The 13,762-nt window shown below is 45.6% G+C and overlaps 1 protein-coding gene across 2 annotated transcripts in view; it reads right to left on the minus strand.

Moving 5' to 3' along the window:
- NOL10 (nucleolar protein 10) overlaps positions 1 to 11,788 on the minus strand; it is a 72,585-nt gene extending 60,797 nt beyond the window's left edge. For both annotated transcript variants that reach the window (XR_013814615.1, XM_079791793.1), the window contains exons 1-6: positions 11,641 to 11,788; positions 6,709 to 6,754; positions 6,051 to 6,149; positions 2,770 to 2,847; positions 1,641 to 1,678; positions 438 to 574 (exon numbers count right to left, since the gene is read on the minus strand). Coding sequence is in view for 1 of the 2 variants with exons in the window: in XM_079791793.1 (XP_079647919.1) it covers positions 438 to 574; positions 1,641 to 1,678; positions 2,770 to 2,847; positions 6,051 to 6,149; positions 6,709 to 6,754; positions 11,641 to 11,706 (464 nt within the window). In the remaining variant the exon portion in view is untranslated. The remainder of the gene's footprint in view (positions 1 to 437; positions 575 to 1,640; positions 1,679 to 2,769; positions 2,848 to 6,050; positions 6,150 to 6,708; positions 6,755 to 11,640) is intronic.
- Between the last annotated feature and the right edge of the window lie 1,974 nt (positions 11,789 to 13,762).

Below are 13,762 nucleotides of genomic sequence, written 5' to 3' on the forward strand. Positions count from 1 at the left end.
AGTGTGTATATAAGAAAAGACTTGAAGGAAATACAATAAAAGATCAATAAGGGTTTCCTCTGGATGAGTGACTTTTTTTCTTTATTCTTTTTTATATTTTCCAATTTTCTATAATGGATATGTATTATTTTTATAACCATAAAGAAAGTAACATTTAAGAATAAAAAGCTTTTAAATACCAAGCAATGGTGCTAAGAAACGGACTTCCCCACTCATATGTGCCTATTAGGTTACCCATGTCTCTAGCGTTAGAGCACCATGCTAGGGAGAGTTAAGGATGTAGTTCCTAAATGGGCCACTTTGGAGCTACACCCTGTGAGCAACTGAAAGGCAGGCATCATGGCTTTTTCTTCTTTTAATTCTCCTCGATGTTGGGAACAGCAATTGTCTGGGGAAATGAGGTGGAAAGGAGAAAACAAAGGGTGTTAGGCCCGTACCTGGCGCCAACGAAGTACAAGTCGCAGGATGGATAGTGGTAGGAGAAGTCTCTCCCGAACTTGGGTATTCTGGTTTTGTAGTAAAAGCCTGACTGCGAGTGGAATTCAATGTACCTGTCATTATGTAAGAAGACAATCTGAAATGGAACAAGAAAATGAGTTTGCTTAGGTTTCCAGGTGAAGTGTTTATTTCATCATCACTAAAACTAGCTACGCTAGAAAACCTCTGATCTCCCTCACCCTCCTCTCTCTCTGTAAACACACAAGTATATATGCACGACGCTCCATCATGATTAAAAGTGTGATGAAGAATCAAACCTCTCCAGTGGGTACTTAATGCCTTCCTGCATCTTAGTTTTTCTGCAAATGTAACCTTCTAACTGAAAGGCTTAAAACAAATGGCCCCTCCCCCCAAAAAAATAAAAATAAAAACAAAAAAACAAATGGCCCTCCTTTATCTGGCACCACCACTTTATAACACAGAGCACTGCTCAGTAACTTTAATGAGTAATTTCCCATTTTAATAATCTCACAATTATCACACAGGGTTCGATAAACTTGTAAAAACTCAACTTTAATGTATTACAAAGGCATCTTTAACCTTTCGCATTCAGATGTCGAGTGTGACTCGACACGGTTAGCATTAGAATAAAGGAATCGAGAAAAAAGCAAGCGAGTGCAAAAGGTTAAAACCTTCAGGTGTATGTAAAAGCAAATTTATCAATATCTAGATCAAATGCATTATAAAATTACATGTCCCAAACACATGACAAATGGCTACCACAGGCAAAAGGATAAACTATACTCCATAGTTTCCAGAACTGAACACACTATCTAAAGCCATGTCAGCTCAGGAAATTCAATTTCCTTCAAGGTGACATCTGACATCATTTAAAATTTTTCATTGAAATTGAATAAGGCAAAGAAAGAAAAAGAAAAAAATGTATATAATTGGCTGTTTTTTGACCTGTTTCGGAATATGCCATGATCTTTTATTTGCAGGGTTAATAAAATTAAACATACAGCATAGCTATTTTACTTTACACATCTGAATATGAAAGCAACCTGGCAAATAACACCATGTTTAATGGTGTTATTAAACATGACTGCTACCAATTCTTAAAAATACAGGTAAGGTTTTGTAAAACTAAATTCCACTCATTCATGTATTGATGATAGCTAGTACAAATCAATCAAGCGTACCTTTGAATAGTCATCAGACAATGTTTCGAAGGTGACAACTGGAAAATAAGAAACAGTGGGGAAAAACCATCAATTCTCAAGTTTTTAATAAAAAGGCAAACTTAATGCAAAGATTCCAATTCAACACAAAAATTATATACAAATGCTGGGTTTTTCTTGTTTTTGCCCCTTCATAAAACAAGAACAAAGTTGCCATGTTATGCTGCTCCCAAAACACCAAATGGAAAATTTAAAGCTTTATAATTTCTCAGTACTGACCAATTAGATATTCTGCAGAACTGAAGGCAATTAAATATAAATTCACAAAACATAATGACTTCTAAATTTTGTCCCAATTTTTCTGAGATGTTCAAAATAAAGTAGGTATTGCAGAACATTCACAAATTGTTGCTTAAAAAAAGGCTACCAGTAACTTTGCACTCATTCACAGTGTATCGGGTAAACAAAAATAAAGAGAGAAAACAGTTGTTATTAGCAGCACATGGAGTCTGTATTGTGTGAACAAGTTAGGAGGATACAGATCCCATCCTTTTCCCTGATACACACCTGAATGTTCCCATTTCACTGCCCTCTGTGCCAGAGAGGATTCTAAGCATGGCCCACCAACCTTCCCATCGACAGCCCCTTTTCTGGAGTGAGTGAGACACCACTCCCGTGACTGTCACATGATATGGCCAAGGGGAGATTTATAATCACATGAGCCCTTTAAAAGCAGTTTTCTCCCGCTGGCAGAGGGGAGGAGCCAATGAGCTGCTGGGGTCTGGAGGCAGAGGGACCAGGTGAGGAGGGAAGCCGAGCATGACCCTAGGATGACGGCCGGTGGGAAACAGGACTCAAGTCCTACAACTGCAACAAACTGCATCCCGCCAGCCTGGAAGTCTGGAGGCGGATTCCTTCCCGAGCCTCTGGACAGGGGTCCCACCAGGCTGGCCCCTTGAGGCAGCCTGAGCAGAGGACGCAGCAGAGCCGGGTGGACTTCGCCTAAACCTGTGAGCTCCTCAGTGGGTGTTTACGGTCATGTGTTACACAGCTGAGAAAACTAATACACAACCATTCCCATTTTAACAGGCAGAAAAGATGCCAAACATAAAAAGCTAGTTCATGAACTCAAATTTAACCTTTTACTTACCTTCGGAATCTAAACACCTTTCGAACTTCAAGGATAATTGATAGGTGTCATAGCATCGAACCCGAGGTTTATATGTTCCTATAAAGAAATTAATGAGATGTAAAACCCAAAGGACACACTTCTCATTGTCAGTTCCCTGCAGATGTGCTGAGTACACTCGGTTCAGAGGTAAGTAGGATTCACTGTAACCACAGCAAAGGAAAAGAACTCAGACGCAACCCTCCCCAACATCCCCAGGGGCAATGAGCAAGGATGTAAGCAAGCAACTTACAGGAAAGGAGAGACAAATAATTAACACGCCTCACAAACAATCTAACAAAGCAGATTACAACAATGAAATCGCTTTTGTCCATCAGAATGGCTAATATGGTGTTAAGGTGAGGGTGTTAAGAAAAGTTCTCTCATCCACTATTGGTGATTACTATAAATGGTTACAGCTTCTCTGGAGGACAACCTGGCCATATCTGTGAACTATGTGATGTTTACACATCTTGAATCTGTATCTCACCATGTACAAATTCGTCCTATAGACACACCCACAAGTTACCAAAGTCATGAAGAGTTCCCTGCGGCACTGTTTACAAATGGCCAAGAACGGAAAGCAATGAAATGTCTGCTGATAGGAAATGGTTACATAAACGAGGGTAAATCTTCACACAGATCATAAAGAGGACGACAGACACGGAAAGCTGCCTAAATGTAGTACAGAGTGAGAGAGAGAACAGAGAGAACGAGGGGCGCTGAGACTGATGTCTGCAGTAGGATTCCATTTTTAAAACTCAACAATGATGATGTTAGCACTTGGTACAGAAAAAAGTTGGAGGACTAAGCACAGTGCAATTTTAGAGCCTTTCACATTTTATCTTTACACTTCTGTAAAGTTTGCATTTTATATAAGTTTACCATGTTTGCAATAAGAAAAGACTGATTTTTAAAAACCAATAGATACTTTTAAAAGAAAGGAATGCAGTAGGTCTATGTTCACTGGCAGGTATCAAAGCCCAAGATCGCTTTTTAAAGCAGTACAGTATATAGCCCTGGCCGGTGTGGCTCATTGGTTGGAGCGTCGTCCTATACACCAAAAGGTGGCAGGTTCTATTTCCAGTCAGGGCACATATCCAGGTTGCGGGTTCAACCCCCATGAGGGAGGCAACTGATTGACATTTCTCTCACTCCCTTCCTCGCTCTCTAAAATCAATGTAAACATGACCTCTGGTGAGGACTTAAAAACAAAACAGTATAATATATACATATACACATAATATACAGTCAAGTGCCGATGGGGACACATTCTGAAAAATTAGGCCTCACTGGGCGATTTCATCACTGCACTAATAGTACAGGGTGCACTCACACAGGCCTAGGGGGTCCAGTCCACGACTATAATTGTATGTGCTGTAGTTTTACAAAACTGACAGTGCCGTGGGTTTGTTTACACCAACATCACCACTAACCCGTGAGCAATGTATTGTGCTCTGACGTTACATAGCTAGGACATCACGAGGTGATAGGAATTGGTTAGCTCCATTGTAAGCTAATGAGACCATTGTTGTATACATAGCCATCATGGACCAAAACGTCATTATGCAGCATAGGACTATATACAGAATATAGATTACATGTATAATATGCATAGTGTGTATATTATGTGTAATTATTTACATACTAGAGGCCCGATGCACGAAATTTGTGCAAGGGGATCAGCCCATAGCAGCCCCGTGGCCCAGCCCATGTGGCCCCGCCCACTGGTCGTTCAGGAAGGTCATCGGAAGGTTGTTCCGCCTTCCGGTCTAATTAGCATATTAGCTCTTTATTATATAGGATATAAAACTGTATCTATTCTAAATATAAAACTGGAGGCTAGGAAATGTAGACAGTGTTACTACTGAGACAACCATTCACAAAGAACAAAAGAGATTGGCATGCAGATGCACAGGAGTTCTGTCAAGTAAGAAAGTGGTTGAAAAAGGGACAAAGGTGAATAATGTTAAGCCAGCAAAATAATGTACATGGACAATACATAGAATATATGTACCAAAATCACAACCAAAAATGGTTGGGTGGTAATGTTTTAAATTATAATACATTAAATGTTCCCACAGTCATGGCTCTGATACCGATGAATACTGCTAATATAAAATCTTAGTGACATAAAAATATTAAGTATATGACACAGAAAATGATGTTAAAAGTGACCTTTCTAGTGGGAGTGTAACATGATCTGACCACTTTGGTGGAAAGCCTGGCAGCTTTCTATCAAACTAAACATACACCTACCCTGGGACCTAGCAATGTCCTCAAAACATACTAGTACATAGCGCTTTATGAACAGCAGCCAAAACACAGGGCTAGGCCAGGTGTCCACGTGATGGAGAAGGATAAATAAAATGTTGTCTATGCCAACATGGAAATACCATTTGGCAATTTAAAAAAGACAACATATGGACACATATAACAACACATAAATCTCAAATATGAAGCCCTAGGTGCATGACCGCATTTATATAAAGTTCCAAAACAGGCTCACCTTGTCTGCAGTAAAAAAGAGAAGGCAGAGCAGTGGGCGCCTATGCAGGGGTGGGAGCAGGGCCGACTGTGAGGGACGTCAAGGCAGCTTCTGGATGAAAGGAATGTTCTACACCTTCAGAGCGGTTTGGGCTACACAGGTGTTGCATTTGTCAAAACCCATCACAGTTAAGATCTGTGTATTTCAACGTATGTAAATTTACGTTAAAAAGCCATAAATAAATAGTGAACTGGAGTTAAAGATATACACGCTGGGTACGTAGGGGTGGAGTATACTGATACCTGCAATTTACTCTGAAATGCACTAAAAACCAGGATGGGTGATGGGTGGACAGACAGACATGTAATGAAGCAAATACAGCAAACTACTGAAGAATCTAGGGGGTAGGTAAATGGATGCTCACTGTACAACTTCTTCAATATTTCAATTTTTAAAAAAATATATTTTATTGATTTTTTACAGAGAGAAAGGGAGAGGGATAGAGAGCCAGAAAAATCGATGAGAGAGAAACATCGACCAGCCGCCTCCCGCACAACCCCCTACCGGGGATGTGCCCGCAATCAAGGTACGTGCCCTTGACCGGAATCGAACCTGGGACCTTTCAGTCCGCAGACCGACGCTCTATTCACTGAGCCAAACTGGTTTCGGCTCAAATTTTTTTATAATGAAGTGATAAGGAAATTTAAAAAGTGACCTATGCCATCATATTTCCTGATATAAAATGTACATAAATCATAACCAAAAAGATGCTTACCAGTTGCTAAAATATATTGTCCATCTTTTGAAACCTTAATAGTGGTACAAACAGTAGGCATTTCAAAATCCTGAATAAGTTCAATTCTCCTCCGGACATCTACAAAGAGAGAACATGAGCAGCTGATCTGTTATAATCCATGAAACAGTAAAAGGCTAACGATTAGCTTTTATTTATTTATTTATTTATTTTATACTGTACAGCCCCCTTCAGTGCTCACAGCCCAAGGGTAAGGAGGCTGGGCAATGGTTTGAGGCTACAACTTCCTCTGGCATGGGTCCACTATGAGAGGCCCACAGGGAAGGGCCCCCCATAAATCATGACCATGCATTGATTAGCTTTTAATTAGGTCAAATCAAATCCCACCTCACCAGGAACACATCAACCACAACAAGAGATTTCTTAAGAAGAAGGAAGTTTGTTTTCCTGCAATAAGTGAGTGCAAGGTTTCTAACATGGACCACCGGGATTCATTTCCTCCTCACAGGAAGTCATGCTCAACAAGGAGGCAGCTGATAGAATACTAGTAATTGGTCTCACACAGCCTGAGCGAACAAGCTTGAGGCAAAGGCGAGGAGACTGAGATTTCCTTCGACAACAGAGCTGGGGACCCTAAAGGGCCAGAAGTCTCAAGCTGCAGAGGGAAAACAATACTCACCCACATCTTTCTTCTGTAGTGCTCTCTTCTTCCTGTCAGAAAGCCACTAGAGAAAACGAAGAGACTTTATTTAAAAACATATTTACTTGAATTGTTTTTCTGCTGACAAAAATAACACATGCTCACATTAAAAAACTGTGAAACTTTACATGAATACATAACACAGAAAGTAAAAATATTCTGTAATCCTAACCCAACTGTTAACATATCCTCTGGATTTTTTTCTTGTACATATTTACATATATTAGACAATACATTTTTAGAACTAACTGTACCATATTTTAAACAAGGGAAAACTAATTCATTTAATCAATCTAAGAGAAAACAGTAAGCTTCAAATATTATGGGTTATAACTAATACATGGAACTCAGTCTATTTAAGTGAAATTTTAAAAAGCAAGCCATTAAGCCCTAGCCAATTTGGCTCAGTGGACAGAGTGTTGGCCTGGGGACTGAAAGATCACAGGTTCGATTCCAGTCAAGGGCAGATGCCCAGGTTGTGGGCTCAATCCCCAGTAGGGGGTGTGCAGGAGGCAGCCGATCAATGATTCTCTCTCATCATTGATGTTTCTATCTCTCTCTCATTCTCCCTTCCTCTCTAAAATCAATAAAATAATAATCATCATTATTTAAATAAATAAATAAATAAATACAATAAATAAAGCCATTAAAAGGAGAACATTTCTTGAAAGTGTGTTTACAAAGAACAAAACTAGATAAATAACTGACTAAATAGCTGATACTTGGTAAGAAAGCAATGATACCTTTGAAAGTCATATTTACTGGGTTACCACATTCTGTTCTGTAATTAATGCCCCCCGGCCTAGCAGCAGCATAATGACATGCCTGAGTACGATGCAGCATTAATCAATCACGATTACCCTAAAGCAGCGGCTCTCAATAAAGGGCAACTTGCCCGCCAAAGGCATTTGGCAATTCCTAAGACCCATCTGGTTGTCACAACTGGGGTGTTCTCTTGGCATCCAGTGAGTAGAGGTCAGAGTTGCTGCCAAATACCCTACAATGCCCAGGACAGCCCCACAGCAAAGAACTGTTCAGCCCAAAATGTCAATAATGGCAAACCCTGCCCTAGAGAAACGAAAGAAAAGCAAGAGTAAAAGTAACGGATGTCATTTCTAAAAGCACAGCCCAATGTACAGCCCATGTGAGACACATGACATGGTCATGTTTAGGACTCTCTGATATGGCAGACTTGCCACTCAAAACCCTAAGTATAATACCTGAGGCAGTGACTACATTTGAAAACATATAATACTGCCCTAGATGGTTTGGCTCAGTGGCTAGAGCATCGGCCTGCAGACTGAAGGGTCCCACATTCAATTCTAGTCAAGGGCACATGCCCAGATTATGGGCTCGATCCCCAGTGGGGGGCGTGCAGGAGGCAACCAATCAATGGTTCTCTCTCATCACTGATGTTTCTCTCTCTCTTTCCCGCCCCCTGCCTCTCTGAAATCAATCCTATCGAATAAAAGGGTAATATGCAAATAACTATCACTCCGTCACAAAGATGATGGTGCCCATAGCCACAAGATGGCGGCACCCAGTCCTCTCAGCCCCACTGAGTCCCCCCAGTCCCAGGGGGGTGGCCGCTGGGAGCAGGCAGCATGAGCGGCCTGGCAGAATGCTTGCTTCGTCGCCGTGGAGATGAGGCAAGCGTTCTGTACCCGGCCGCAATGGGCTTCTGGGCCGTGGAGAGCCTCTGGGCAGCAGGCATGGAATGGCCAGGCCCCGCAGAGAGCTACTGGCACACGGATTCGTGCGCAGGGCTACTAGTGAAAATATAGTAAAAAAGAAAACATATAATATTTTGAAAGGCCTGAGTTTGAGTCAGGCTTTCCTCTGTATTTAGTGCACTAATTTATAGGGTTATGCTGGTCTTTGATTTTATTTTAGAGAGTAATGTTTCAGTTAATGGTGATGTCACACTATATTTCTGGGCACTCAATATATTCTTCACATCCACCTAATGCAAGCAGAATAAAGGCACACTACCAGGGCGTCCCCTCTAACCGGGGATGGCTTTCCTCCTCACAGGAAGTCATGCTCAACAAGGAGGCAGCTGACACAATAAATGGTCTCACACAGCCTGAGCGAACAAGCTCGAAGCAAAGGCGGGAAGATTTCCTTTGACAACAGAGCCTGGGACCCTAAGGGGCCAGAAGTCACTAACACAGTGATGATGGGAAATTTCCTTCAGGAGTTTCTGTACAGACAGCACTACAGCAGAGCAAACAAGACTAAGACCCCACATGTGGCATGAACAGTAAGGCTAAAGTTAAATAAAAAAAGTTCGCCAAAGAACTGAAAACTGTCACTAATCTCAGCCGTCCCCTCTCTATAAAGACCGGCCTGTGACCACTGCCAAGTATCTAATCAGAAACCTAGGAAAGGGCTCTGGAAATGCTGGGGCTCGAATATTCTCCCACTAAACAGGCCTCATGTTGCTAAAAAGAAAAAACGACCCTACTTTATCTTACATTTGAAGTAAGTAAAGAAAACTGAGCAATTTAAGTTAGAATTACCTTAAAACGAAGACCAAGAGAGATCACCATACTAATATGCACACAGCTGTTTACTCACATTTCCACTTGATGTTTACTAGCAAAAATAAAACAATACCTTCTGCTCATTAGCTCCCCCTCCCCACCATGTAGCCAGGTGTTCAGATCCAAAACCCCAGAGTTCTGCCCTGACCGGTGTGGCTCAGTAGATAGAGCGTCGGCCTGCGGACGGAAGGGTCCCGGGTTCGATTCCGGTCAAGGGCATGTACCTTGGTTGCGGGCACATCCCCAGTAGGGGGTGTGCAGGAGGCAGCTGGTCGATGTTTCTCTCTCATCGATGTTTCTAACTCTCTATCCCTCTCCTTTCCTCTCTGTAAAAAATCAGTAAAATATATTAAAAAAAAAAAAAAAAAAAACACAAAACCCCAGAGTTCTCTCCTGATTCTTCCTTTCCTTCACCTGATGCCTCCTTGCCACCAGCCAATCCATCAGCAAGTCCCATGAGCCTACCTCCCGCGTCCCACCATGTCTTAGTGTCTCCTTTGCTACCATTCTAGCCCAAGCCACCCACATCTCTCAGCTGGACATCCACATGTGACAATCCACGGGACCAGCAGGCACACTTCTCCCCTGCCCCGACCCTGCCCCTGACCTGACCCATCCCCACTCGTGCCCTCCCCAGCCGTGGTAACTTGCTCACAGCAGCCCCGTTTAAAACCCAACAACGACTCCCAACAGCACGAAGAAAACCCTAACCTCTTCCCTTGGCCGAGGAGGCCAACCTCTCCACCATCATCTGCCCCATTCTCTCCCCTCCTGAGCATGCCACAGTCACACCTGGGCCTCTTCTGTCCCTCCAACATGCCAAGCGCATGCCCACTGTGGGGATTTACACCTTCCGTTCTCTCGGCGCTGAAAACTCTCCCTTTTTATCACCCACGTTTCTGCTCGAATGTCACCTCTTGGAGAGAGGCCCTCCCTGAAGGCTATATCCCAAACACCTGGCCCTCCACAGCCCTCTTCTCGTCTCAAAGCACCAACCACATGGGAAGTTTCTCCTTGTTTGCTCACTCAGCCCCCTCCCCCAGCAGGAACCGCAGCAGCAGGTGCACCGTGTCTCCCCAAGCTCACAGTCACTTCTCAGCAAACGTGGGGGGTGAACGAGATGAGAACGGCCACGTGCGAAGAATGGTGGGAAGTCAAGGAGGCCTGGGACCTGGATTCTGAGAAGGAAGGAAGAATCTAATCGCCGGCTCCAGGTCTTTCGGGGAGGGACACACGGAAGAAGAGCTATACTGACTCTGCTTTCCCAGGGCAGGACCCAGGCCAGCAGCAAGCAGCGTGTTATATAGATCAGCGGTCGCCAACCTTTTTGGACCTCACGGACCACCAGTGGTCTGCAGACCACCAGCTGGCGACCGCTGATATAGATTTTTTATTGATTTCAGAGAGGAAGGGAGGGAGGAAGATAGAGAAACATCAGTGATGGCAGAGAATCATGGATGGGCTGCCTCCTGTATGCTCCTACTTTGGGGATCAAGCCCGCCACCCCGGGGCCTGTGCCCTGACCGGGAATGGAACCATGACCTCCTGGTTCATAGGTCCCGCTCAACCACGGAGCCACACCAGCTGGGCTAAGGCGGAATGTTTTAAAGCCACTCTCCAACAAGTCATCTGCAGATGTGAACGCGTGTCTGCAAAATGTTTGCTCTCACTGGAGGTGCTTGGGCAGAAACTCGACCATCGCTTACAAGAAAGAAAAGCCCAACTTCAGAGCCTATTGGGTGGCTCCGGGAAGTGGCCTCACCAGATCTGCGCACAACTTCACCATGAGGTTAGGAGAGAATCGCTGATTTTCCCGGCCCCTTCCCACTCTACGCCCTAAGATGCCAGGAAACCATGACAGTCAGCAAGTTTCCAAAGCCCTGCCCTGGCCCCTGAGCATCAACCTACGAACCAGGAGGCCGGGGCACAGGCCCGGGTGGCGGGCTCCATCCTGTGGGGGGCGTGCAGGAGGCAGTCCAGCAAGGATTCTCTCTCATCAGTGATGCTTCTCTCTCTCCTCCCTTTCTCTCTAAAATCCACAGAAAATATATTTGAACGGGCGTTAAAGTGAGGGAGACCTGTCTGTCGGCCAACCCGTCACATCTCCTCCTCGTGTGACAGCGGCGGGGAACAGCCACAGGAGCGCAAAGGGACGCGCCCCCCGTCCTACAGAAGCTGCCAAAAGTGCCCCCAAAGCCCACTGACCGGCTCGCCCTCAGTCCTCGTCTACCGGCGCCGACAGCTCCCGGCAGGCACCGTCTCCGGCCCCCGGACCTCCCCGGGTCGGGGCCGATGAGGGCCCAGCCGCCACAGGCCGGGGGCCGGGCGGAGGGGGCGGCGCCCCGAGGGGGCCCGGGGTACTCACCTCGGGAAGGGACTTGCCGCAGCTGAGACTGTAGATCTTCACCTCGTTCAGGCTGGAGACCTGCATGGCGGCCTGGAGGCGCGGCACGAGAGCCCCGTCGGCGCCGCGGTCCCTGCGGCGCACGCGAGCCTCGCCTCCCGGGGCTTCCGCGGCGCGGGCGCGGGGTGATGACGCACTTCCGGCGCCGGAAGCGCCAGTTCCCGGAAGCGGGAGAGCGGCGGCCTGAGGGGAGTGGGGCGGCTGCTGGCTGGAGCGGCGAGGCTCCCGCGGGGCGGCGGGGCGGCCTGCGACCCTGGCCGGGGCGGACCGGGAGCCGCTCCCCGTCCCCGCAGCGTCCTGAGCGGTAGGAAGCCCTCGGGGCCGCTGCCCCGGCCGAAGGGTCGCGGTCCCGGGCGGGGAGGCGGGCGGTGTGGGCTGACCGCAGGCCTTGCGGGCTCGGTGGAGGGAATTCGGAGTGGAAGTGTGTTTTCTCTGCGGTGTTTCTGCAGCATTGCATTGCAAATAAATGCTCCTTCAAATCGTGTGTTAAAAGTGTTATTTTGTGCCCGGCCAGTGTGGCTCAGGGGCTGAGCGCCGACCTAGGAACCACGAGGCCACCGATGGATCCCCGGTCAGGGCACAGGCCCGGGTTCCGGGCTCCATCCCCGGGAGGGGGGGGGGGGGGTCGTGCAGGAGGCAGCCGACCAATGATCCCCTCTTATGGTTATTTCTATCTCTCCCTCTCTTCTTCGCTCTCTAAAAAAGAAAGAAAGAGAGAAAAATGTAATTTTTAAAAATATGTTATTTGGTCTGGATTTGTTAGACACTCGTCCACTAAGGAAGGAAATTTAAAAATAAAATAGTAAGCCGAAGCCGGTTTGGCTCAGTGGATAGAGCATCCGTCTGTGGACTGAAGGGTCCCGGGTTCGATTCCGGTCGGGGGCATGTACCTTGGTTGCGGGCACATCCCCAGTAGGGGGAGTGCAGGAGGCAGCTGGTCGATGATTCTCTCTCATCGATGTTTCTGGCTCTCTGTCCCTCTCCCTTCCTCTCTGTGAAAAATCAATAAACTATATTTAAAAAATAAAATAGTAAAAGAAGGGGTGAAGACCAGGGAAGAGTGGATTTAAAGTTAATGTCCTTCGAGATGGGTGTGTGGCAATAACGACAGACACAACCCCTTCCACGCCCTTGGCTTTAGGGAAGTTCTCACACTTTGTTGATCTTCAGTTGGTGGAGAACCGCTTTGGGTGTTGCCCAGGACTTGAGAATCTGGGCTTAGATGAAAACTTGAGGGGCAAGTCAAAAGGGTCCTTTTGAAATTGGAACATGATACTCACTTCCCTTGACGGGTAACCAAGGTGGGTCATTTTGAGCACAGGCTGTCCCGGTTCATGGCAGGGAAGGAATTCTGGACTTACCGTCTTGTTTTTGTTGTAACTAATACGCAGGACGGACATCCTCCGTGGGGAGGCAGTGTGGCGCCTGGAGAAAGATGGTGGGCTTCAGAGTGGCAGTAGAATAGGTCCTTGAAGCAAGTCACGAAGATAGAAGACGCTTATTTCCAAAACATGCAGGGTGACTTTCAAGAAATCTCGAGTAACTTTATGCACAATAACATCCTTCTGTTATTTTCAAGGATGTATTGTAAATGTCCACTGACTTGTAAAATAGTACCTGTCACTTATTGTTATGTATTAGATGTAAGATATATAAATAGATCCCGCTCCTAACTTTAATAATTAAGGGTCCCAGACCATTTCACTTTACTTTATGCAACCCTATTTCCCACTGACCCCTAGGTTTGCCTTCTGTCTCGCTAGCCTCAGTTTGGGCATTCTGATTTTGAATCTCACCCTATGCTAATCTGGACTCTGCAATACCTTCCCCTTCTCCTCATAGCCAGATCCTTCCCGCTCATCAGAACTCACCTGTTTGCTCCTTCTCCTGTGCTTTCGCTGTGCTGCATAAATACCTCTTACGGCAATTATGTCTTTTTTGTTAGATTTTTATTATCAAAATATAAGGAGCACATCCTACAAGCATAGTAATACTGACCTTGGCTGTAATACTCTACCCAATATCTATGCTTGGACCCTGGTTCTCTCGGGCACCCTGGTTTCCTTAAAGTCACCACAACCTC

Source organism: Cnephaeus nilssonii (assembly GCF_951640355.1).
Source record: "Cnephaeus nilssonii genome assembly, chromosome: 15".
In the NCBI taxonomy this organism is placed as follows: domain Eukaryota; kingdom Metazoa; phylum Chordata; class Mammalia; order Chiroptera; family Vespertilionidae; genus Cnephaeus; species Cnephaeus nilssonii.